At 32.1% G+C, this 27,315-nt stretch overlaps 3 protein-coding genes across 10 annotated transcripts in view; 2 read left to right on the top strand and 1 right to left on the bottom strand.

Moving 5' to 3' along the window:
- The first annotated feature begins 3,473 nt into the window (after positions 1 to 3,473).
- LOC132702746 (inositol polyphosphate 5-phosphatase OCRL) lies at positions 3,474 to 10,690 on the top strand. Of its 4 annotated transcripts, none has more exons than XM_060671466.1 (16): positions 3,474 to 3,612; positions 3,810 to 3,990; positions 4,185 to 4,316; positions 4,374 to 4,468; positions 4,667 to 4,788; positions 4,845 to 5,015; positions 5,124 to 5,286; positions 5,469 to 5,522; positions 6,011 to 6,183; positions 6,650 to 6,797; positions 7,068 to 7,457; positions 7,658 to 7,754; positions 7,803 to 8,026; positions 8,088 to 8,259; positions 9,417 to 9,544; positions 10,344 to 10,690. In XM_060671466.1, the coding sequence occupies exons 1-16, from the start codon at positions 3,541 to 3,543 to the stop codon at positions 10,587 to 10,589; spliced, it is 2,568 nt and encodes an 855-aa protein (XP_060527449.1). In that variant the 5' UTR covers positions 3,474 to 3,540; the 3' UTR covers positions 10,590 to 10,690. The 4 variants fall into 4 exon arrangements, with proteins under 4 accessions (XP_060527449.1, XP_060527450.1, XP_060527451.1 ...); XM_060671467.1 differs by having other exon boundaries at positions 7,815 to 8,026; XM_060671468.1 differs by lacking the exon at positions 5,469 to 5,522.
- Positions 10,691 to 10,768: 78 nt separating this feature from the next.
- On the bottom strand, positions 10,769 to 11,665 carry LOC132702749 (mitochondrial transcription rescue factor 1). Its single transcript, XM_060671483.1, has one exon. It carries the CDS (start codon positions 11,482 to 11,484, stop codon positions 10,933 to 10,935), a length of 552 nt encoding a protein of 183 aa, XP_060527466.1. The 5' UTR covers positions 11,485 to 11,665; the 3' UTR covers positions 10,769 to 10,932.
- A 509-nt stretch (positions 11,666 to 12,174) lies between these two features.
- Positions 12,175 to 27,315, top strand: part of LOC132704034 (Ca(2+)/calmodulin-responsive adenylate cyclase-like) — a 108,712-nt gene continuing 93,571 nt past the window's right edge. For all 5 annotated transcript variants that reach the window (XM_060673656.1, XM_060673651.1, XM_060673654.1 and 2 more), the window contains exon 1: positions 12,175 to 12,489. The gene's annotated coding sequence lies outside the window, so the exon portion shown is untranslated. The remainder of the gene's footprint in view (positions 12,490 to 27,315) is intronic.

Genomic DNA, 27,315 nt, shown 5'->3' on the forward strand with positions numbered 1-27,315 from the left:
TTTTCAAAACTTTTGTAAAAATTACAAGACATCAATTTTTCAAAGAAACTTCCACAGGCCTGAGACTGAAATTTCAGTCAAGCTCTGAAGAAGCCAACCTTAGCTAGTTCGAATCACCAAAAACCGTCGCAGAACGGATCCAGAAGTTTTTAATAATACAAGAAAGACATCGTAATTAAATGATTAAAATACTTTACAGTAAATGCTTAATATGACCATTATACCTATACATTTTCTTATGTTTGCAAAGACCATTGGCTGCAGTGCATTATTTTTAATTTTATTGGTGGCCTCTCCCTATATTAAAAAATGCAATAGTTTGGCGTGTGGATTTCGCCAAGAAAATTCACTTCTCTTCGTTTAAAAAATACAAAAGTCATCTCCACCAAATTAGTATTTAAAAATACATGAATTTTAATGTTCTAATATTGAGCAAGCAATTAAACATTTATTTTCTTTAATTTTTTTTTATTTCGCTGTCGATTTTTACCGATAAAAATAATATGTTTTGTTCATGTATTGCTACTGCCAACATTGTTGAAATTATTTTTTTACGTATATTTTTCAATTTTTGTTGCAAATAATCCACATCCTGTAAGCTAGCAACATTTGCAAGTATCTCCAATTTTTAGATTACACTATCTTGTTAATTACCCTGTATATCATGCATAACGTTTAATGTTTTAGACACTTTTAATTTTTTTTATGTTAAATTTTGTTGGAAACAATAAAACTATTTGTTAACTTAATCTATTTGTTACATAGTGTAATCAGCGTGTGAATTAAATATGCAAAGTATGGCAATCCAATAGTTGTATATATCTACAGATGAAGTACGATTTTGAATCCTTTTTTAACAAATGCGTACAGAGATAATACCATACAAGTTTTATGGACATACATTCCATAAAGATTAAATTTAGTTATGCCACAATTAATTTTGCTTAAATATTTACTCTGAACCTTAAAATATCAAAGCGCCGATCAACCACCGATCTCGCTGATCTCGGATATTATTTTAAGGCTAAACCAACCCGGAGCGGCGCAAATATTAATATATCTTCCTACCGGAAAAAAGACGGAAAATATATTTTGCTGAACGTACAGGATATGGTACCTAAAGCCGTACCTTATATTTTGTTTACAGCATGTCACGTTTCGCATTTCCTGAATAAAATGCTGAGCGGGTTCTATCTCAACTTTCTGCAAACAGAGAATGAAGGCCGTGCTGAATTTAAAGTGGGCTCAAGCGTATTAAAAATAAACAAAATCTTATGCTGCTAAAATGGTAATTATAAGTACTAATACTTCATAAGTTAAGAAAACTCCAACACCCTCTAACAATGGTTCGTTTCATTATAAAATTTGATTATTTACCTGTCCCGGAACGATAGATAATTCAATTTTGTAAAAAAAAATAAGGAAACGGAAACGTATTTTCGAAATTATTTGCAATTACTGAATATTGCTTGCAACGTCTATAAAATTTCAGGTTTAAATATAAATTTTCCATAGTGTGACATAAAAGATTAACATTCGAGATATTAAAATGTCAAATCGTGTTTTGTATAAGCAGGGAATCATTACAGTTTGAGCATCAACATCTATTGCTTATCCCTATAGCTTTCCCGAAATACGGTTATCAAATTTAACCTTATATAAAAATATAAATGTTTTCGATATAGGACAGTTTACAAAAAACCAAAAGGTTTATACATATTTAACAACTTACCAAACACTGCATACCAATCTTATCTGACATGATTCTTCTCGCAGATCCTGGAACTGAACCAATTTTTGGCGTGTATGGACTACGGAACATGGTGGATGAGTGATTATTTCGATATGAGAAATCTTTTGCTAGAGTTGGGGTACTAGTGTGAAGTTCTGGATTATGCCCAAGCGACTGCAAATACGTGGTTCATATATTATTGCATTCTATGTATTGATTTTTGTAGCCAAGCCAAATTGATGAAATTAATGTCTAAAATATTACCTCCATCCTATCTCGAAGCAGTTTGATCTCCAACTGCAGTTTTTTATTGACATTGTAATAACGAATGCATTCTTTTTTAGCAAAACTGTATTTTTTATTCAAAGATTGCAAATACATATTCTTGTGCTGCATTTGGAAGTTAACGACCTACAATTTAAAATGCTTTCTATAATTTGCCGAAGGCGAAAGGACATCAGAGAAAAACCTGTAAAAATTGTTGGCCGAGATCTTGTATGGGCAGAAAAAATGGTTGCAAGGAAGGATCCATATCCTTGGAAAGTTCTATAACCTTCAGTGGTTTTGAACAAAAATTGCACGTTTTGGTTTGCTCTACGTGTGAAATGGCTATTATAAAATCGAATATTTTTCAAAATATATGCACTACTTACTCAAGTGGTCGACACATTTTTCGCAAAAAATATGACCGCATTCAGCGATGAAAAATTTTCCAGCACCTTGTAATTTCAGGGTGCATTTATTGCAGAAAATCCAGTCAGTCATTTCAGTGTGTACCTATATAACTGCAGGACAAAAATTGTTCAACATAAACAATCAGTACCCACTTAAACCTAGCAAGTTTTTGATTGTCAAAATGGAAATCTGACATTTGCAATCTATAGAAATTTGGGACTTCACAGCCAACTTGTCCTATTAGCCAGTTTTTCCAGAAACTTTGAAAAAATGCCTCATTTTTCTCTACTCACCAACAGATGGCGAAAGAGTGATTATGGTATATCAATTTGTGGTTCTTTTATCTTTTCACCCACTAATAAAATTAGACAGTAAATAAGAATTATTTATTTGACGGACTTCCAGCCCTATTACATGATGTAATAATTATTGTTAATAACATTTCAGTGGTTATATGACACCTTAAAATAATAACAAACATTACTGCTAGGAGACCATGTTGTAGAAACGATTCTACATAACTATTCCATTATTTCAATTTAAAAAAAAGTATATATTAACTATATAAGTTGAATACCTACGGGTAGAACTACAATTACCGAGCATTAGAATTTTATTAGATCAAGATAGTTAAAAACTTCCTAATGGAAATAAAAGTTTTTTCTTCTATGTACATGAAGTTTACAATGCTACGAAATTCTATTTTTTTATATTTTATGAAATTTTTATTCGGTAATCAATTTTCCTGCAATTCTACAAACTCGTTATGTCAATACTAATTTCAGTGACAAGCGCAATATTTTTTCCGCTAGAAAATGGCCTAGAAAATATGTAATTACGGTAATATAACACTAAACTATAAAAAAATCATTTTTGCTTCTTCGGAGGTTCTGGAGTTCTACCTATCTTTTTTCGTTGTGTCTTCCGTTGCAGTTGCTCTCATTTAGTGTAATAGTAATCATAAACCAAAACGTCTGTTTTGCTAACGTCACTATTGACGTCAGAATCTCAAAGAAAGGTTAGGCTGAATGTCAATATTAAATTTTCAGTCGTTCAATGTCCAATATTTTTTGAGATTTTCACCATGTGTAAACAGTGTACCATTAATTTATCATGATTTTGAATGATCAAAAATGTTAGCAGATCACCAAGATGTTTTTAATATTGTACAAGCGAAATTCTTGGCCGCAGAGGTAGTAAAAAGTGTATCCTTATCAAATATTTATTTAATTAAAAAACACTGGCAAATATTTGTTAATATATATTCTAACACAGTTATTTTTATTTTGAAGCACTGATATTTGCCATGACAGGAAGTTGGTTTTGATAAGCCGTACCTATTAAATGTTAAATCTTTATTTTTCAACTAGTTACTGAATTTATATCCTTAAGATATCATCAGATTCACTTAAATGTTTCTTTAGTTGATGGACCTATAGACAATAGCAATAGAATTTTAGCTTTAGTGGAGTACAATAAATCATTTGCTTTGTTTGTAATAATATCTTCCCGAATTAAACCCATAAGTATTTCAGATTTAGCAATTGAAAGTGTAATTCCAGTGGATGATCATTTTAGCTGTGGTAAGTGTAATTTTGTCTTAATATTTCTTGTTAAATTTGTTGGGATATTCTTTTATATAATATATAATTCTTGTTGGTTGAGTTAGTCACTTAATTTAATTATTGAATTTAAATCAATAGGTGAAACATAATTTAATTTAAAAATTACCAATTGTAGAAAAATAATTAATAGATAGATCTTTTTTCCATTTTAGATTCCGAGCCGGTAAATAGCCAAAAGCATGTCAAATTTATAATATCTTATAAACAAACAAAGTATGAATTTCAAATTGAAATTGGAAAAGAGAGTTCAAATTTTGCCTCAGAGGTAATAAAAGCTAAAGAAGGTAAAAATAAAAATTCTTTATTGCAATATTATTGGTGCCGTTGACATCTGTTTTCAGTTCCTTCAAATAACAAGTCCAATTTTACTTGGTTGGAGAAATATTTTGGGACAATGATCCAGGCAAATAAATGTTCAGATATTTCGGATCAGGTGGTAAGTATAATATTCTCCCTTATCTCACTTCATCTCCTCATTTTTTATCAATCTTATCTGTTTTGATAAACTATCATGCTTTGATTTTTGAATATTAGGTATAATTTTAATGTTATCCAAATTTTGTTGAGGTGGTAGCCTAATATTTTTAGTAAACCTGCCTTTGTAATATAAACGGAAAAATAATAATGATTTTAGTCTGACATAGTAATATCCAGAGACAAAATGACTCAAGGACAAACAGCAATAAATCGTGAGTCTATGTTAAAATATCAGCTTAAACTTAGGGAAGCCGAATTTACCCAAAAACATGAATTTACGTAAGAAATTTAGCAAAGTTTGTAGTGGTACCATTAAGAAAAAATTTCTGTTGTAGAATTTTTGTGGGCACTTGGAATGTTAATGGGCAACCGCCAACAATTTCACTTCGTTCATGGTTGAGTTATGATCAACATCCTCCAGATGTATATGCTGTGGGATTTCAGGAACTAGATTTAAGCAAAGAAGCATTTATTTTCAATGATACACCTAGAGAAGCAGAATGGCAGTGAGTAATTTTTGTCCACTTTAATATTCATATTCAGAGAACTTATTTAGTATCGCTCATGTTTTCTCATTTGCATCAAATTTAGAAAACAAATTATAAATTTTTCAGAAAATTTGTTATGGATGGGCTACATTCTGATGCAAAATATAGATTGGTTGCACTAGCTCGTTTAGTTGGAATGCAGTTGGCCGTTATGGTAAACAACAAGCACTATCAGCATGTAAAGAATGTCTCATTTGATACAGTGGGGACAGGACTATTGGGCAAGATGGTGAGAACAAAATTCACACAGACAGGGTGTCATAGCTGTGGTGATTACCAGTAATAAGGTTGGGTTATTTTAGCTTTGTCATTAACTGCAGCAGGACACCCTGTACAAATAAATGCAGGTCTTGTATATCCTCTTCTTCGGCCCTACCATCTAATAGTCATTTGAGTTTCTGTATTTGTTAGGACAAGGAGTATCTATACGAGAAATTCAATTGGCTCAGGGGAAGATTTTTAGCGGTAATTTGATAATATTTTCTTGAGGCCATATTCTAGACCCACTCAGTGTCCGCATCAGTTGCACAAGATTAACAATTGTTTTGCTTCATTTATGCATAACAGTAAGCTTAGCTGATGTTGGCTTTATGGGACAGGATTATGGCCCCTGAGTGATGAGTGTGATCAGCTTAATTCTTTATAATCATTTTCTAAATCTCTTTGTCTAACCAAAGAAAATCATAATCTGCTATTTATACACCATATTAGTAGGTTTGTTTGTATATAGTACATATATGTCAGATCTGAACTACGCAACACTTATCGCTTATCTTTTAGTTGGTGCTTATATCTCTTCTGACGTTGTTTTTATTTTCAACTCAGACGGAAGGAATTCTATTTAAAATATTAATAGCTGCCGTGCGATAGTTCTGAACAGATGTATCCATCAAAATCTTTTGCCTTTCTAATGTTCCTTTCGAGGCATTAAAATAGTTATTTCTCCCGCTTAGGGTAATAAAGGTGGAGTGGCAGTGAGACTGGAACTTCACAATACATCTTTGTGCTTTGTAAACTGCCATTTGGCAGCACACATAGAGGAGTTTGAAAGGAGAAATCAAGACTACAAAGATATCAATGCTAGGATAAACTTTAGAAAAAATCCACAAGCTATCAAGGATCATGAGTAAGTGTTGTGTGCGTTTCTTCATGTTTCATTCACTTAGATTACGAATAGCCCAGAGTATAATTGGATTTTTTAAACTCATCCCAATATTATTGGGCTAATAGATTTTTCTTCTAGGTCAACTAGAAGCAAGACATAATTTTTATATTGTGCTTTTTATTTCTGTTGTATTTGTAGAAAATTGTGTTGTGCTTTCTATTTCTGTTGCCAGAAAAGCTGTAGTTGCCTGTGCTTGAATATATTTTTTTCTCTATTTGTAGAAAATTATGTTGTGCTATTTCTGTTGTCAGAAAAGCTGTAATTGTCTGTGCTTGAATATATTTTTTCCTTTCTCTGATTGTAGAAAATTTGAAGTTATTATTAATTTGTTTCTAGTTCCATTATGTTTTCCTACACTTTTATTTCGATATAAAAACGCGACCTTTTAAAGCATTAAATATCTTTATCACGTCTTGTTATTTTGCAGTCAAATTTATTGGCTAGGCGACTTAAATTATCGTATTACGGACTTAACGAATGTTCAAGTGAAAACGCTTTTGCAAAGGAACGAGATGAACGCTTTGTTGAAAGCGGATCAACTGAATCAACAAAAAGAACGCGGGAACGTGTTGTTGGTAAGTTTTTTCTGTTACCTTTGGTCATATAATACAATTAAATCTGATTTGATGTAGACATGAGGGATTGTATACATTTATATTTATACAAATTTATTCTTAAGCCTAATTTTTCAAAGCATTATAATTCTAAACATGAGAAATTTATCACATTCTTTTACACTGAAAATCTATCAAGTCAAGGTCTCTTATTTATCAGTTTGGGTGACTCACACAATGTTGTGCAAATATGTTTTGGATATTCACATGTCAGTTGTTATCCAATTTCAGGACTACGAAGAGGGAAATATTACCTTTCAACCTACTTATAAATTTGACTTAAATACAGACATATATGATACAAGTGAAAAAGCTAGACCTCCCGCGTGGACTGACAGAATATTATGGAGGGGTAAGGGAATCCATCAGGTCGAATACAGAAGCCATATGGATCTAAAAATCAGCGATCATAGGCCTGTTAGTGCGCTATTTAAATCAGAAATCAGTGTGGTCGATCCGATCCAATACAGGAAGGTTCACGAGGATCTGCTCAAGAAAATGGATAAGCATGAAAACGAATTTTTGCCGCAAGTTACAGTTGACCCGTCTGAAGTTCATTTTGAACAAATCAAGTTTAGGGAACCCCAGACGAAGGAAATTATTATCGCCAATACTGGAGTGGTGAGTAGAATATTATCTATTATTTTTTGTATAAAAAAAAATCTAAAAAATGTGAACATATCAAAATGATCTCAGCAAATTTCCTACTTTTCTCTGTGGCAGAAATTAGCTTCCAATTTTTTAAAACAATTATTAAAATACAAATTTTTAGCGCTAAGTCCATTAAAAAAGAACTGAACATTTGAGATTTTTGATTTTAGGTACCTGCCGATTTTGAATTTATCAAAAAACTAGACGAAGTAAGTTATTGTAAAGACTGGTTACGCATTTTGCCATATTGCGGCAGTATAAATCCAGGTATATTGTTTCCGCCAATTTAGTTCACAATATATTATTAAAAACTAGAATTTATTTCAGGCGAAAAGTGCGACATAAGGTTAGAAGTTAACTTGGAAACAGATCTTGAACGAATCTACGACATACTAGTGTTACACTTGAAAGGTGGAAAAGATATGTTTATCACTGTGAGTGGTACTTGCCAGAAATCTTGCTTCACTCAGGCCCTGTCTTCACTAGTCAGAACTCAAATTCCTATCATGAACTTATCCGGTGAAGATTGGGAGAAAGCGGTCAGTCTGTTTTAGACTTTTGGTTGTCTGAGTTAGTACAGAATCCATTATATTGTTGTAGAGGAACAACGAAACTCCAATTATATATTCAGTGCCTCGCGAATTGTGGCTTTTAGTGGACCATTTGTACAGGCATGGGTTGAAAACAAAAGAATTATTTGAGTCTTCTGCGTTGCATGAAGAGATTATTAAAATTAGAGATTGGTTGGATTTTGGATCCCAAGATCCTTTACGTATCCTTTATCATTCTTTTATATTATTCTATTCAATTTTCGACTGTTTTTTGGATATATATTAGGAAATGTAACAAGTGAGCAGCTATCGACTTCAAATTTAGCAGAAACGTAGAAGTCCAGACTCACACTTAAACTGTTAAAACTGGACGCCGTCAAATATCTCGAAGTAATTTTTGAAAAAAAATTTTTTTGGGTTACTTTGTCTCGCAGAAAAACTCTATTTTCTCGAAAACTGTTAACCCGATCCGCAAAGTTCTTTAAATAGGAGACGGGGAAGATTTGTTACTAACTATAACTTTTAACTTGTTTAATTATTGACACAAATCTAAAGGACCCGTAAAATTGTTCTTTTCCTGGGCAAATTATTAATCGCAAATCAAAATTCTTAAAAAATATGGCTAATTGGTTTATACGGTATTATAGGCCGCATCAACAGCTACAATTTTTGTATTTACGGTTTTCGTTTATCACACACGCTACTCAAGGAATGTATATGAAAATCACTATTCCTCTCACTCAATCCAGACGCGATGACGTAATTTACTATTACGGCGTACGGCATAGTTTCAAAAAAGAATTATTTTCGCGAAAACCGTTCGCTCGATTAGAGAAATTCGAGGACCAGGAAACGTCAGAGGTTCAGGGTTATAACCACTACTTCGAACATTGTTCGAATTACATACAGGGTGTGTTGTTTTTTTGCAAAAATTCTAAAAAATCCTGAAAATTTTCGTTTTTGTTTAAAAATTATTGGTCGTAAATGAAAAACGTCACAAGATAGGATAATTTGGTTTAAACCGTATAGTAGACTGGGTTGAGAACTACAATTTTCTGATTTACAGTTCTTTTTAATTGAAATATCTATAGTTTGCCATGATTTTGAATCTCGGCGACCGGCGATCTTGTTCAGAATAGTGTAAATACTTTCAAATATTTTCTTAATTTTTTTTTTGATAACAAGGTGGACTCAAAACTGAAAAATTTGAGTATTTCTTTCAATGCCTTTTTTTTCATTAATTTAAATAATTTTTGTTGTGAAATTAACCCTAGTAGTATACTGAGAGGTATTGAGTAGTCCATAAATTTATTCAGTTACTGAACTTCATGCTGCTTGCCTAAATTTTTTGCACTTTTTCCTTAATAATTTTTTTTAGCTGGGTCTGTTCAGGCTGTTGCCGAAGCTTTGTTATTGTTTTTATCATATACCAAAGAACCTGTTATACCTTTTGATCTGCAAGATGTATGTGTTGCAGCATCAAATAATTTTCAAAACTGTCGACAGGTAAGTGATTTCAAACTTTAGTAGGTCAATTAAAAATAAAGTTACTTCACACTGCCTAACGACTAGTGCTGTTTCCGATTTTCCTAGATAGAAAATGTACAAGAAACTTCTGTTTATACTATTCTGTTTTATACTATTTATAAGCATTCCAAATATCATTCGAAGAGAATTTTAATTTCTATAAAAACAATCTGCAGGTTTCTCTCTGGCAGATCTTGAGTTTTTTAGTTTTTCACTTCTTGTTAAATCTGTTTTTCTTGAGATGTGGCCATTAAAAGCAACAGGTACGGCATTGGGGAAACGGACTGTCCTAGAAATTAAAAAAAAAAGTAATGAAATTGTCCAAAAAAAATGCTGTAAATTTTTGTCGAGTTTCTGAAATGGCCACCAGGGGGGTACGATTGGTATCTTGAATTTAAAAACTTGCTGTTTTAAAGCTAAGACAAATTTAAAGGATTTTTGTTTGATGTTGTTTGCTCTGTAGTGGGGGTATTCAAACATTTTCCTAAATAAACCGTGCTATAACTGTCGCGATTGCGATATCGCAAAAAAGTTTCCAAATAAGCGCCCAGCAACTCGAAAAACTTCATCCAATATCTTTATCCTAACATAAAATATGAATAAATGAACTTAAGGCTTAAAAAAAAGTTGCATTTTGGGGAAAAAATCCACTTTACTGATTAGTTATGCTCTTTTTTTATTTAATAAATGAATTTGTTTTTTCAGATTTCTAGGACTGCTTGTTTTCTTAATACCATACTTTGGTGACCCCCTATATGCGACTATATTCTTTTTTTAGTTAATTCGGCAAAAACTGAGTGACATACACCGCAACGTTTTCCTATATGTTTGTATGTTTTTGCAAGAACTCCTGAAATATTCACAGGATAATGGTTATGACGCAAAAACCTTAGCTTCTTTGTTTGGCGATATATTACTTAGGGATCAAATTAGGAACTCTAGGCCACAAGCAAGTAGAGGAAAAGCAAATTTCATATACAACTTCTTGGTCAACGACTTGAGTTCATCACTGATTCCAGAGTAGGTTTATTGTAGTTACAAATGTAAATATGCTATTTATGTTTTATTTATAGAAACTAATAATTGCCAGTATTTTTTATAGTGATCAACTTAATGTAATTTGTTAATATACTTAAGTATATTACTTTGTAGTTTGTTTCATTTGCTTATTAAAAGTATTTTTATAAATGAACTTGTCATTTCATCAACTTTTATTTAGAATTTAGTCCCTGGAGTTGTCACATAATTTATTCCATAGATTTAAAAATCGAATAATAAACATTTAAATAAATGCAATTTAACTTTTTACTAAAGAGCAAGTTCACATCAGAGAACATTAGCATTAACTTAAAGAATATATTAAACAATTATAAATAATTTTCCACTGTTAAGGATTTACATCTTTTTACTTTAATAGTTAGTCCTTCTTCTCTGGGGGATATTCCTAATATTTCAACCCTGGACACTATAAGAAACTGGTCATTTTTCGGATCAGGACCTTTAATTATATCTAATTCATCACCTTCTTGCACAGTAACACTTTTTTTCAGTACCTTTTCCCCATTAAGTCGTATTTTACTTTCATAAAACATTGTTTCAATTTTGTTTCTAGCAATTCCCAATGCGCTTTTGAGAATTGCATCAACCCTGGGTGATTGGACATTAATTTTCATTGTCTTCGTATTTCTATCGAAAGCTTCTAGAAAATCCTCATCATTTTGTTCTGATTCACTTTCAGTCTCTGTATCTTTTTTCTTTTGTGTGGATTTCCATTTGAAACTTTGTATAACACGGGGTTTTAGAATCTGAATTGTGGGACTATGTCGCATATAAACGTGTAAACATGAGCAACCCCTGGTTTTAATCGTGGATACCTGAGGAATATTAGTGCTCCAAACTCTTCTTATAACCTTAAGCATTTTGCTGACTTCTGGTGCTGATAAGGGCTCATCAATAGTAATCAGCAATAAATGAGTAAGAAATGAACAGGTGCAATTCTTAAGTTAAAAACGGAAAAGTTTAATACTAATAAAATGATAGAATTAACCCTATTCTTCTTCTTTGAACATTTACTTGGTCGAATATGTCCAAGGTTAAAACTCCCTTCCTAGTTTTCAATTCAGTAATATGAATCTCAGATTATGTGTTATGAATTTACTCAAATAGTTCTTCTGGTTCTCAATTAATTATCCTGAAGCAAGAATACTATGGTCAGTTATGTAATAATCTAATTTTAAATGCTAAACAAATTAGGGTTATCTTGTTATTCGTACTAATTTCCGTGGATTTGAATTATGAAATTAACCAAGTCAAAGCAAGAATATTTAATTTCCGAAATGTAATTTACGAAGCAAAGTATGGCGGCTTTGGTTAAAAATGTACATAAAAAAAGAATGTGGGTTGTAACCTTTCTCTCAATGTTGGATATTCTGGGTAAAGAACGGATTTATCAAAATTTACTTTTTTAACTTGCCTAACTTGTTGGTCTACTTTCTAATAGATGGCAGACGTTTGTACAATATTTCTTTGTACGCATGATTATTTTCTCTCCTTGTCTAACCAATAGATTCAGTGAATCTTGGAAGAACATTCACATTTGTTTTGCCTGAAAAGAGGCAGTTACCGACGCAGCCCGGATTACGTTGTGCATGCCTTTGTCTTAACGTAGCAAAATAGTGGATCATTTAAGAAAACATAAATAAAAGGTTTTCGGTTTTCGCGCGGGACTGATCTAAAATGAGGCATACTACCGCAATAGTGCGAAAATTTTCATGTGCCGGTGTTTTTGGTCTTTATTAAACATTTCTATGCAATGAATTTTATGTGTTTTTTGTCCAACCCCCAAAGTAAATTTCGCGAAATAAAACATCGTGTCCCTTCTCATAGGTCTTCTTTTGGATTAGCTTTTTCGAAGATGTAAAAAGGTAAGCGCCTCCTTATGAATAAAAAGACCTTTTTGGCTACCAAAACTGTTTTTACCCATGTTGTTTGAGCCTTTCTAAAGTATGGAAATATAACACCAAGTATTCAATTTGAGCAATTTAAAACAGACTTTAATTGGTTTTCTATTATAGGCTGTATGAATTCACTATGTAAATAATTTTTTAATCTCTCTTTTAAATAAAAACCTTTTTAGGTAGGTACACCTGGGTTTTAGTTCATAATTATTATTCAGTATCCGACATGTACAAGTGGTTCAATTGAAATTTGTTATTTCAACTTATTAATTAATATTTAAAATTGTTTTATGTTTTCTATTTGCTATTTGCGCCATTGCCTAAGTATCCGGCGAGTTTGAGATTGTAGGCACATATATAAGAATTTTTGTAATTATTCAGGCCGATATGCAAACATATATCTTATAACAAGTTAACGGGTTTTCTAATGCAACAAAAATTCCCATAAAAACAAAACAAAAATTCCATTCTATCCAGTATTCACTACTTGGATGTCATCCAAAACGTTCAACTTGACATGGTTTTTCAGTAGGTAATTGAGGTTACAAATTGACAAGGTTCTATTGTTTTGGGAACTTCGAGTTTAAGTACGTTTTTTAACCTTTACTTAACTAACATGTTGTTCATATTAATATTAGCGAAATGTGTATTATGGGAGGGGGCACATTAGAATTCCGTCACCTTGCTTTGGTGTCAATAAATTATTCTAAGCTCGGTGGTAGGTGTCGAGAGTTTCAATGTTTTAACTACTGCGCATCCTACACTGAGATATAACACCTGGGTTACACTAAAACAAATTTAATTTAAGCAGTTAATTATCTATTTAAACTAGGGGCAGACAGTTCCAGTTTTTTCAAAAGTATGCTTGGATAAGTGGTATAAAAATAATACTCTCAAAATCTGGTGTACGATCTCTGTAAAATCCCTGAAATCTGTGAAATCATTATTGTCTGCGCAAGACGTGTCTTTGTCACATCATAACGTATTTCTACACTTTTGTTTAGATTAATTAATAGATTATTAAACGATCCTCGAAACGAACTTTATTAGTGAGATTTCGATTGGAATTCAACAAACTCACTCGGTATTTTTAAAGTTGTAGGATATATGACGTAAGATAACAAAAAAAATGTTCAAAAAATTTAAAGTTTGTGTGCTCGTTGCAACATTTTGTGGAATTTACAAAATTTACGTTTATTCGTTTTACACTGATCTGGCTATAACTCTTTCTCACTTTTTGAAAAGACGTTTTATGGTTTTTTTTACTTTAACAGTTTAACATAAACTAAAAATTATTTTTAAAATCGGTGAAATCCGTAAAATCTTTAATAAATCTGTAAAATCCATGAAATTCGTGAAATCTCATGCTTTCGTGAAATCTGGCGTATCAATTGCCTTTCGGTTTAAACATTTTTAATTTTACGAGCATCCTGCAGTTGCAAATTATTTCCGGTCGATTTAGCAATTCAAAATTTTCTACCGATCACGGTCACCTTTTTTTTGTACAAAGCGGGAAACCGGATCTCGCCCAGCGGTCGCGAGAAAAAAGGATCATAACCTATAAAAGAAGACGCACCCAACTTAGTCGTTTAGCTCATTTTTTATTTCGGATTAGAAGTCAACTATAATTCTCTTCAAGAAACCGCTATCGTATCGTATACACCACAATGGTGTAATAAAGACTAGATGAATTCGATATATTCCAGGATGTTTTATAATTTATTATTAATAACACTAATAATAAAATAATAATAATAATTATAATGCACTCACGCCTGGTTATTATTAATCTATTTATTGTTACTGGTCTAGAAACAACGTTGTGCCACCAAAAATTATATCCTTAGCATATAACAACGTATTTATTTATTTGATGTTAATGACGAATATCACAAAGTTTCTTCAAATTTCTTCAATCCTTTCTTCAATCTGGACTTCGAGTCTTCACTATATTCTCAATATGAATTTGGAAATTTAGTTCAGATGTGTTCCTAACTCATTTTATTATTTTTTGGCCCATGTGCTGGACTGAAATACACATATAGTATGCATCCTAATACAAACCCATAAAATCCCAGCACATTCTTTAACACTTTTCCACAAATGTAAAATGTGCCATTTCTAACCATAACATAAACAGAAAAAGTGAGCTTTCAGAAATAGGCTTTTTTAAACTACTATTTTGTTCATATGCATTATACCTACCACTCTCCTATGCGGAAGGCATTGGGTGCAGTCAGATGGGCAGATTTTAGTGAGTAAAACCTCCGCGTTAAAAGATAGATGCCGGTCGAGGATGCGGCTGAATAGATAGATACGAGGAATTTTCTGCATTAATACGTCACGTTCAAGGACCTTTGATCCTCAACAATGCTGATTAAATTATAGCCATATTTGCATTTTGACTAGGAAAATCCGTTTTCAGTGTCGTCAAAAGCCATTGACTTGGTACTGAATTAAACTCTTAATGGTGTTAATCAGCTCGATTGTATAACTGTTTGTAACAGACCAAACGGCCATCCGATAGGTACCTTAATATCAAATTTAAAAATGTAAAATTTTACTCTAAGTAATATAAGTAGATCGACGCAATCGACCAGAAGGTCAACAAAATTGAAACGATAAAAATAACGCTTTTGGTATAAGTAGCTTTATAATTAACCGATAAACTCATTAGGTGTAGTTATATATGTATATGCATGTATAGTTCGACTTTAGAACCTAACAAAAAGTGATTCTGTATTAAGTGATTCAATTCAGTTGCTGCTTATGATGAAAAACTTACTTTTTGATTCGATTATAAATTTGACTAAAAGTCGATAGTTTTTTTTTTGCACCTTTGTGCTGTTGGATATAGCATATTGATTTCCGATCAGCCATGGCAACGTGGAAAATATACGTTCTCAAATACCAACCTGATGGTCGGCGACTTGTTTCGAAATTTCAAAACATTTATTAAACGCAAAACTTATAGCATTTTATTTATTTAGGAAATGCATCGATTAGGGTTTGACCGATACTTTGGTGGGTATTACAGTAACTGCACTGCAGATACTACTGATGCGCACTCGTTTTCCTAGGAATTGTAGGTTTTGATTACTTGTTTTTTGATTTTTTTTTATTTTTTATTTATTTATTTTATTTTATTTTATTTTTGATTATTTGTTTGCAGTTTAATAAAAATTTTACTTTTGTATTTTTTCTTCTAAGCTGAGTTCGAGTTATCGCAATTTAAATCGTGGTGTTGTGCACTAAAAGCTCAAAACTGTTATCGTAAACCGAGTGGTAAACTAAAATCTCAGCTAAAACGAATAATTAATATAGAATTGCGAAGTAAAAATGATGGCCTTAATAATGCTCCCTCAAGTACTCCTAAATTGTCGTATTTACGAAATGATGTGTTGTGCACGAAAATTTCCGTGTATCGAATATCAAATTTTGGTAAAGGGTCGTTAACATCGTTGTCTAAACAAACTGTTGAACATTCAGTTTAGTTGGGCAACGTCATAGGAATCCACAAGATCCAAACCACCAACTAGAAGATTCTTCGTTTATGTCTGAAAACCCGCGTAATGCAAATGATGTCATGACTCGAAACAGAATTTTGTATGGCGCTTCTTACCTCAAGCGCGAAAGGGTTGATCACCTGAGTAAAAATTTAAGACACTTTGCAAAGTTGATACTTTGAGTAGAGAATCTTAAGGTGTTTGTCTTTGCGGCCCTAGGTCGTGAAAATATATCATTTTCCAACCTCGGAGTAATTTCGTTTTGGTTTTACTATAACACAGGTCTACAAAATTAAACTCTTTGACAGGTGTTTTAATTTTGAAAACTGATTTTATATAATTTTGGTAGGCTGGTTTGCAAAATTCTATGCATTTATTTGTATCAAGTAACGTTTTTTTGCAAATATTATAGGAGAAAAACGATATTTCTAAAATAATTTATTTATTTTATAATAATTTATTTATTTTATATTTTATTAAGGAAAAAAAACTTTACTCAGACTTTTTTGAGTGAAATCCTTGTCTTTTTGCCAGAAAGCTACGTTGTCCGGACATTGGGCTGTGTGTTTTCAAGGGCATATCCCGCTTTAACATCCAGTAGCAGTCCGCCATCATCGTTATGCTCCATCTGCCTTGGTATCGCCGTTCCATTTCCTTAATGTCCTGGTGAAACTTCTCTCCCTGTTCTTCACTACCTGCTCCAAGATTTGCAGAAAAATTTTTCAAGTGTGAAAACGGGAAATGCACTTTTAAACTCATATTACAACTTAGACTATGAAAGTGTTGTAACATATTTTGAATGAAAGTTTCGTAGTTTTCGTCCTTAGGTACCTAATAAGTTCCCAAGAAACATTAATTACTTCTTTAAATGAAACCCAAGCGTTTTACTCGACATTGGTGATTGTGTTTTGAAAATCCTTGTCTTTGCATAATGTTCTTATCTGCGGAACAACAAAAATGCTTTCTTCTATCTTGCAATAAAACGTCTTTTCAACTGCGCTTCCTTGAGTTAATAAACAGGCGCCATTCTTCTTCTTCATTTAATAATTTTGAAATTAAGTCAGGCATATTGTTGCAATAGACCAGCGATCCTTCCTGAGTAAAATATTAACATAACTCTTTCTCGCGATCCTGGTAAAAGCTTGATGGGACGCTAACAATTCGGATGCATCCTTGGGATGCATCTGGGCCGGAATTAGATTCCTCTTATTCTGACGATATGACGTATTCTAGTTTTTTTTTGTGGCTGTAGGTATTGGTACATCTGGTACATGGTCGAAGTTTCTTAATTTTTTTCTGTCGATTCACACGAACATTATATTCACAACATTACACGAACAAATATAACAATTATCATTGCAATTCCTAGACACTCGCCATACTATAGGAACGTCAATATTTCTTCCTACCTTTTTGCCAGTTCCTTAATGCTTCAACGCAAACGGAACCAACAGTATGAGGAGTCCAGTCTTGGTTGCCAAGTTTTACACGAAAATAAGCGTGGTATACATTTTTCACAAAGGAAGTTATGGTTTGCCTTTGCTTTACTACCTCATAACTACCACAGACATAACAAAAGTTATTTGGATTGTTCACACAATGTCGTCTTCTTTCCATATTTATGCAAATAAGCAAACAGCTTTCAAACTTCAAAGTCATTGTAGACTTGTGTAATCATCTGCGTTGCGCAAAGTGTCACTTTAAAACGTCAGCTTCAGCAAACATTGTCGCAACACGTTTAGACTTATTCAGACACTCGTTGAACATTCGCTTCGCTGCGCCGCACTTGTGCCTAAAAAAAGTCATGGCTAAAGTACCGTTCATAAAACTAGTTACGCTATATGTATTTATTATCCATTGTAAAAACTAAAGAGCTTGTAATCAATAATCTATCTCACCCAAATTTTAGTAAAAGTGTTTGATTATTTTTCACTTATTATATTTTAAAGAATCAAAGTTGTAAAATAAATGTGCAGATAATGACCCAGTTCTTATACGACGTAATGAATTTAAACGTCATGGTTCATATGCGGTATCACACGCAAATAATAATATATCGGTTTTAAGCCCATTTAATGGACGCGTTGAAGTAGGCGAACAAGGTAATATACCATGTTATACACCAAGTCCATATTTCAATGTTTTGCAAGCACATACAACTCAGTACATATACGTAACACTGTATGGTTGAGCCGAAACACCGGTCCATGTTACTTTACGCTGCAAATTACCCAAGATATCTATTAGTGCCACAGTTTTTAAAAAAAATCATCTGCAAAACACGCGGTGTGCAGAGAGTACAGCTACGAAGTCCAGGAGCTACATATAAATCGGATGCTCTCGATGGCCAGTTCCAGAGTTCTTTAGATTTCCTTAACTATTTTCACAAATAAATCTGAAAAAATATCAAATTTGGTAAAAATTCTTCTTGGGACTGAAGCGGTCAATTGACGGTCAATTGACCACTTAATTCACCGGTCAATTGGCCACTTCCTAATTGACTGGTCAATTGATCACTTTTTAATGGTTCTTCAAAAATTGTTTTAAATAACTTCTTGCAATTGTATGATTATTTAATAATAATATGTATTCTATAATAAATTATTATGCGTTTGTGATATCCAATTTACCTATGACCCTCTTCAAGGAATATCCGAATACGCACAATATAAGTAAATATAAATAAATAAATATAAATTTCGTGGTATTTTAAAAATTATTTCGGTCAATTGACACAAAAAAAATTGACCGGTCAATTCCCTAATTCTTCAAGCCGGTCAAGATAATTTTGTATTAAATTAAATAAAAATTTAAAATGACATGAGCCCATAAAAAAATGCGTATTACAAACGATGCGTAACGGAAAATCAAAAACTGACCTGTCAGTTGCATAACCCTAGTCAAAGTCAATGCTAACTAGAAAGAATTTTGATCGACTTTTGATACAAAATTCGAATTAACAAGAAAACCGTTGAAAATAGGTATAAAATACTTGAATCTGAGTATCGACCTACGCTTTTAGGTATCACGAAAAATAAAAAATAGTTTGGACTTCTTCTGGTTGGTTCAGGTGATATGAAGTTCGTTTCTTGATTATCACTATATTTATCGATAATCTACTGTGCATCATCGCTATGTGATAAGCCAAATTTCGGTCACGTTTTGCTTAAATGTTATTCATTCCCACGTACCTTCATTTACATTTCGTGCACCTCCAATTTTTGTTTTCGTCCCTTCCTATGCGGTTGAAAGCCCCACACAATGTGGTGATTTTATCCAGTTATAAACAACCTTGTGTATAATGCAAAAAGACGACTAGGAACTTGGAATTTTAAAATTCTTTATTAATTAATAATAGAATGAAATTATTAGTTGGTTTCTACATACCCAAGATTGTTAGCGACAAAAATAATCAAAATAAAAACCCCAAACAGGTAGACCAATTGAGAAATAATGTAAAACAATCTGTTATTACACTTATCTGCCATTAGCATTTAAGTGTATGACAAAGAAAAAATACCCATAACTCCACTCCTCCATGTAAATAAAATTTGCCTCACGAAATCGATATTGGCTGCATTACCGGTTCCATTGCTGTGTCTGTTCATAAATGATGAAAATCAATTACAAAAATTTTCCCGATAGTTAACTTCATCACTGAACACGTTCTCTTTTAAAAATCCCCCGTAATTGTAACACAGTAATGGAATGTATGTTTCTCAAATTAAAACAAGCACCATGTCGTGTACAAAAAAAAACTACGAAAACCTGCAGAGTTCATTAAAACCTGCAAACGTTGCCGCTTTTAAAAACGGTAATGTGTCGGCGTTATGAATAGATATTAGCCTAATTATAAAAGTTTCCTTTTATAAAAAAATTAAGCCGTTGTCTCGCATTTTAAGTGACGCTAAAGTTAAGCACTCGGTTTTACGATACTAATATTAATGGATCTAGATATCTACGCTCTGTAGTCGGAATATTTCTTATCGTTTCGGGAAAATCTTTTCGCAAATAAAGATAAACTATATAAAAAGTGTTCCAAAAATGTGCTAATCCTAATCTAAATAGTTAGTCGTGCTTTTCGTAATGTAATAAATTTTGAGGTTCAAAATACGCTCTGACTAACTGTTATCGCGTTGTAATTGTTAATTATTGCTAAAAAATAACATTGTATTGGAAATTATATTATTTTGGTAGATTAAAACATAATTTTTGTAATTTTCTTTGCAGCTAGATGTTGGCATATAACGATTTTCTGAATAAAGCTGAACGTGATGATATGCTGTTAAATATTTACAAAAAAAGAGGTGCATTCCAAAACATTTACTCGCTAAACTGTACATAAACTAGTAGCAAAAACTATTTATAGCAAGAAGCACTTTCTGTTTTGGTTAAATTACTTTGATTTTGGTTGAGAACTTATGTTAATTTTAAATGTGTTATCAAATATATATACATTGAAGCGCTTGTATTTTCGCTGGACTTTTCCGAACTGATTTTTTGGCCATTTGAATCAGTTTGTTTAGTATCGTTTTTTTCTTTGTTTTTCAGTAACAATTCCTTTTAATTGCCGGTTACCAATGCACACAATTACAGAAAACATGTCAGCCGTATCCATTACACAATGACGTTCGCAAATAATAACCCATAAACACACCGAAACAGCAAGGTTTAGATCGCACAAGTACTGAACTAGCCCGCCGACAGCCAAATTAGCTCTTTGTTGTAGTCAGAGACTCGCTGTGCATATTTTTCATAAAGCAAAATAATTCCACTCAAATCTGAGTGCAGAAAGTCATTCAGTTGACTCAATTGAACCGTCCAGAAGTCAGCAGTATCCTTCTATCCTTTCTCTCCGCCTGACACACAGACAATGCGAAACAATGAGTATCTCCTTTAAATAAAAAAAATTATAAAGGACAGTAAAGAACTCTATAACAAAAAAAAAGAGTGACATACACATTACTATACCACCTGACCATTTGACCAGATAAATTAACATCTCTTATTGGGAATTAATTCATATTTCAATTAAGCTCGAAACTGGTTTTTGGAATTTTCGTTTTTTGTAACACGCATACTACTGTTCCACTGGTCCATACGCGGTGAAACTGATAATGACACACATTATTCCATATGGTTCAAGTTCTTTTTATTCTTTCTCGTGTATTTTCGCGTTAAATCGACGGCAATTTTATGGTTGCCCGATCTTATTTATACACTTCGAAAGCTTGGCATTAATTTGGCCGAGATTGGCAGTGAAACAAAGTTTTACGTATTCATAAAACTTATTAGTTAAGTTTTGCGAGATCGGTTAAGATGCAAATGAGAGGTTGGTGTTTTGACGGTATCAATTTATATTTTATGTTATTTTCGATATTATTGCGCACAATATTAGTAAATTCACGGTTACTAAGGAACGGTGATGAAGTCTGTTTACGGGCTACCCATTATTGACCAAGGAAATGCCCATCAGGTACTTACCGCCATTTAATGCAGTACTTATACACTACCAAATAAAGTATGGCTTAAAAAGAATCTCTCTGATTTTTTGTTAAAATATAGTTTTTATCTGGTTTATCTTATCGGCTACCATGTATAATAGACAAGGTACAATCACAATATTTTGTGGACACGTTTCAAATTTATAATATACCTATGTAGGTACGAAAAGTAAAGCGCCATGACAACAATTTTGAGGTTATATTTAGGACACTTGTTGCCTCAACCCTGTAATTTGCTAATACCGTACTGACTATGCAATTTCGTATTTATGTCTGTGAAAATAACCATCGATTAATTTAATTACTACCATCTAGGTACGCATTACGTCAATTGTCGACATGTTAACGTTTCTGTATCTGTATGTTACCGTAGTTAAAACTCCCTCACCACGTTGTAATATTAAGGGAATAATTTTGTATTCTACAATTATAGTTTTTTATCAGTGGCCATGAAGTTTTTTTTATTTCTAATAAGTCCTGTTGTATAAGCAATATTAACTAAAAGCAAAGTAAATAAATTACCAAATTACATTTAAGCGCACGAACATATAATCCACTTAGATTCAACGTGCATCTGAAACAGAGACGGAGAGAATTAAAAAATGAAATTAGATTTCTATCAACATGGCGGTTATAAAAAAGTTTAAAAATTTTTACATCCTAGTTTGGACAAATGTTTTATCATAATAAAATTTAAATTTGAATCTAATATATAAATAAATAAATAAAATAAAGTTAAATTGCAGCTTTTATTGTAGAGAAAAAAAATATATTGCCATGTTTTTTATTCAAAATATTATTTTGAGCTGTTACCATCCATAGAGGCGAAGTCTAGCCTAGCATTTTATTTTATAAGCTATAGCTTCGAAGTTTCTAATATCATGATTAAGATTAAACGATAATAGCAGTTTGTGTCAAGAAAACTCCATATCAAAGGACAGCACAGATAATTTTTTAAACTTCCACAGCCTACTGTAATACTATTTACAAATCTTCTGAATTCCTCCTGCATCGGTTGTCGATAAATCGAACTTGCCAATCATCCTATCGACTTCTTGAGGGCTTAACTATCAGCTAAACTGGTAGTTAAACTGTGTGAGAACGCAAGACAAAATCCTAGTTTTTAATCCAAAATTTTCCTGTTGTAATAAATTAGCCTTAAATTGAAACTAACCAAAATTAACTAAATGTTCATCATGTTCTCTAAATCGCAAATTAGTAGCGATTATTACTCCTAAATTTTTCGATTGATCAGTAAATATTAGTTGAGTATTGTTTAATTTTTTATTCAATTTTTCTTGGAAGAACACTTTGTTATTTGTGTCAGTAAAATGCGAATGCTCCTTATAAAGTATCATGTTTCTTGTTTTAGTATTTTCGGCAACGTTTCCGCCCTTCCCAGAAGAATCCGTGATAAACCGGCGGCTACATCACATTAAGTGATTATGTGCGCAAGTTTTAGTATGCGTCACGCAATGTACGTGTTCATGTCGTCTAATGGCATAAACGCAATTGCGGCGGCATTCTCTTAACACAATTTCCGTACTCCATCATTCTTGGATCTTTCCTAAATAAAATTTCTCCTACACATGATCGGTGTAACTGGTAGGAAGCTGGTTAAATGCAATGCATTTGCAATACATTTTTTCCCAACTTTATTTCAAGAAAATTTCAAACAAATAAGAAATTTCGTGTGTTAAGTAAATTTGGTTGATGCAGTCTTAATTTATCATATATGATGATTTTCAAGTAATATTGTAAACAATCTATTTTTACTCACTTGTACTAATAGTAGATTGTGCAACACCAAAGCGAGTTGTGCTTTGGTGTTTTACTGAACGAAGGAAATCGGATGACACGCATAGCATTCAGTATTCTAGCATGTTAATAGGGATTATTTAAAGTTTATTGTGTTAGTCTCTAAAACAGAATTGCCTTTTGTCTTTTATAAGTTGAATGTTTTATTCAACTTAGCTATAAAGAAGCCGATAGGATTGTTGTCAAAATATACATGAAAATTCTGCCCCTATTCGCCAGATCTTCGTTCTCCCCTCGTGTTATAAATCTAAGTTGTGGACTTATAATAACTTTGGTGAGATACAAAATACGTGCAAGAAAACAATAACCAATTAAACCAAAGTGATAAAAATAAGTATCTTCTTTCGTTGCATAAGATTCCCACGTATAGTTATTACTGAAATTCGCTAGTGCGCTCATTTAGAACGGCAATTAATATCTTTCCCACCGCAGGTACCCAGGAGAACATGCACAAATATTTGCTTGAGGAGGATTTACGTTTTTTTAATTGGCAATTTTTGAATAATGTGATTTTTTTTCTGCTTGGTTTATTCCGAATCCACGTTGTTAGCATAAGGGTTGCTCATTTGTCGAAAGGGCAAAAAAAAAATAGGATTGTTCGCGCCACTGGAATTAATGGAAATGATTTTTTAAAGCACGTAATTTTAAAATTACGAAATTTTACTTTTAGCAATAAATTAACGGTTTGATATTAATACGCTGTTTATGAAGCCCCCATATTTAGGTAGAAGTTTCCTTTTGTTATTTTTCGGTAGAGTTTGGTGTTAAAATCCAATAAAATCCACCGTGTTTTTTTTTTGCTCACACAACCCACGTCGTTACGTTTAATAAAACGATTTTCGCTTGTATACTTAATTTATAGTTGACAGTTTAATGTGCAATGTGGAGTCTTAACGTGGATTAATGTTATGCAAATGTTGAGGCCGACGCTGGGAATTTTTTAACATTGGATTCACACTTGAACCGTAATAAAACATCTGTTTTAGAAAGCCGGTGGCGAAAAAATGTTGGTTTCAGGAGCATTTCCTTTTATTTGTTTGATTGGAAATCTCGCTTTAAAAACCCAGCTTTTAATTGATTTAATCTTTAGAGTACCGATAATACTCTAACCTCGAGTTAATCTCTCTTCCCCGCAAAATCGTATAGCCTCTGGAATTCGATAAAGCTAAGTGAATTAGAAAGAGAAAGTCGATTTAAAATATGGTTTGTAGATTTTTTGTCTACAAAAATTGAAAGAACCGTATTTTTTTTAAAACTATTAAACTAAAAAAATAGGAACTTTTTTATTTCGTCTCATGGTGATTGCCAACATTTTTATGACCGAATATTTCTTATCTCTTTACCTCGCCGTGTCGGGACTATTTGAAAAAATGGACAAAATGTAAGTGTTTTAAAAGCTCGCTTGGCCAATATCAAAAATTAAAAAGCTATTTTAAATAAATATTATGAATTCATACATCGCACTTCATTCTAAAACAAGGTCAATAAAAAGAATAGAAATCATTATTATGTCATTTATATCATGAAACGAAAGTACCTACTGCATCGGATTCGATTAATTTTTTTTTCTTTCATTCTATTTTTAAGTTCTAACTTTAAAAATTCGATTCAGAAAATACTAATTCACACGCATCTACGGAAGAAACAAATTGATAGGAATCGCATGTTTTTTAAATGTCGAAATATTGCAGGAATTGAATTCCATGTTTTTAATAACTCTTCATTATTATTATGAAAGGTAGCCCAATAAACGCTGAACTAGAATTCATTGACAACAGTTTCCAGCTCATTTCTTAAATCGGCAAGATGCTGATTAATTCCAGAAAACTGTTTTATATTTTATCATTTCCAATTTTACTAATGCAATTGTTTGGTATCATCGCATACAGACAAACACCGATATGCAGAAAGGGACGAACTTGCATAAAAGAATTAAAAAAGCACCACAATTTTGTAAATATTTTTGACCAATTATCTGTATTATTTAGAATAAGGCGATCAATTAACTAATCTAATCGTGTCGATTCTTACGCTTGTCTGCTTTAATTTCAGTTTTAATTATTCATTAAAAAAATTAATTTGAGACCTCATTAAAATTTAGTGTTCGTGGAGCATTGATAATTATGATCTTTATTTTCCGGGGTGAAAGTATGTTATTTCAATTAATTTTATGTAAAAAAGACCCGAACGTGTACTGCATGTTAATATTCAGCTTCTGCAGCAGCGACTTGAGTTAAGAGGGATGCTACAATTAACGATATTGAAACTGGTAACTTGTACTTCCATTGCCTGTATTTGAATTAAATCTCAACGTTTCGGTATGTCCAACCGTGTTTCAGAGAATAAGACAAAATTGAAATTATCAGTTGTTTTTTGTTCGACGGCGCTTCCCTTTAAAACTTTACTTAAAAAAATAAAAAATCAATTTATCTTTTTTATTTACCTTGTTAAAGAAAACTTTACAAATAAATTGTCGTTTACAAAAAAAAATATTTACCCATAAAAGCAAAATAATTGCATTTTTTTATATTTTACCCAGAAGCGTGAAAATTGTAAAAAAATATGAATTTAAAAATAAGCTAAAACAGTTTTTACACAAAAAACGAAATGTATTCATATAATTAATTCATTTAGTTCTCAGTGCATGTTTTTCTTGATTGATCTCATTGCATAATTTACTTTTTAATGTATTATATATATTAATATAATTAATAAACAATAATTTTACAAAAATAGATCAAAATGATGACAAGAATAAAGTATCCGTTTAATTCAGTTCATTGTATTTGATTGACAGATAGTATTATATAATACAGTGAAATTTAATGCGCCTAGGTGGCTATAACATTTTCCTAGAGACGGTAATGATCTTTCGCTCATGCCTCTATGTTCATTTTTTTATACTTGAAAATTTAATGGGATATATTGGACATAATTCTTAGAGTTGCTTCATAACTTCCTTTATTATTAGCAGGACCTCTATATCTTCAATAGTTATATGGGTTGACATTTTCTAACCATATTTGTAGAATGAAAGTGTTGATTTTAAACCAATTTTAATGTTATTACAAAGTTTACAAAGAATTACAGTTTTTATAATGACAAACGTTCCTGTGACTAACTGACTAACGTATACCAACCAGCTATTTTTGTAAATAATGCAATCCCGCAAATGACAAAAAAATATCAAAAAGGGAATATAACAAAAAAACAAAAATTGCAATTCCATAATTTGTTTCAACACTTTCATTTTGCGTGAAGAAAAGATAGGAAGTACTCTTTATATTACTGCTCATACTTATTTACTGCAAAGCCCCTATTGTCTAAACAATGAAATAAGTAAAATGACTAGCTAGTAACTGGACACATTCACTGGTCAGTTGACGCTAACGCATAGAAACGGTGTCATTTAAATTCAGTTTATCGTTTACTTCAAAACGTCGTATTTTCCATCGTGCACACCAATTGCCAATTTACATTGTAAAGTAACTATTGTGTGTCAGCGTCGCACCATAGATAAATTCACTGATAAATAATTCAGATGTGTATTAATACATCTGAGGATTTTATTTTTCCAGCTCAGACACAGGTGCAGTTACAATCTTTTTTCGACGAAAGTAAAACCGACAGGTTTTCAAAACGACTTACAAGCGAACACGGAAACAGATCCGGACTAAGAAGTACTTTCAGACACGGCTCGAATTTTTCTAATTAATTAAGCAGATCTGTTACGGTTTGATCTTTGGTTTGTCAAATTGAAACGCAAATTGAACTGCCAGATTTAAGCTGTGTTTTGAAAATATTGAATTGCCCTGTATCGTCAAAGGATTATACCACGTCCTCAATATTGTATTCGTTTATAGTGATAATTGTGTGGCTTGCGTTATTAAAACGGATTGTAAATCAATTATTTTGTTTAAATATAATCTGATGCGCTTTGTCACGCGATTAGATAAATACCAAAT

This window comes from Cylas formicarius, unplaced genomic scaffold, assembly GCF_029955315.1.
Source record: "Cylas formicarius isolate icCylForm1 unplaced genomic scaffold, icCylForm1.1 PGA_scaffold_6__28_contigs__length_40554024, whole genome shotgun sequence".
NCBI lineage: Eukaryota > Metazoa > Arthropoda > Insecta > Coleoptera > Brentidae > Cylas > Cylas formicarius.

Excerpts from the sequence above, each read along its gene's own strand:
- LOC132702746 (XM_060671466.1), top strand. The coding sequence starts at position 3,541 with ATGTTAGCAGATCACCAAGATGTTTTTAATATTGTACAAGCGAAATTC. Across the intron at positions 4,469-4,666 it reads CAGATATTTCGGATCAGGTG|TCTGACATAGTAATATCCAG; the intron begins GTAAGTATAATA and ends TAATGATTTTAG. Across the intron at positions 8,260-9,416 it reads TGGATCCCAAGATCCTTTAC|CTGGGTCTGTTCAGGCTGTT; the intron begins GTATCCTTTATC and ends AATTTTTTTTAG.
- LOC132702749 (XM_060671483.1), bottom strand. The coding sequence starts at position 11,484 with ATGCTTAAGGTTATAAGAAGAGTTTGGAGCACTAATATTCCTCAGGTA.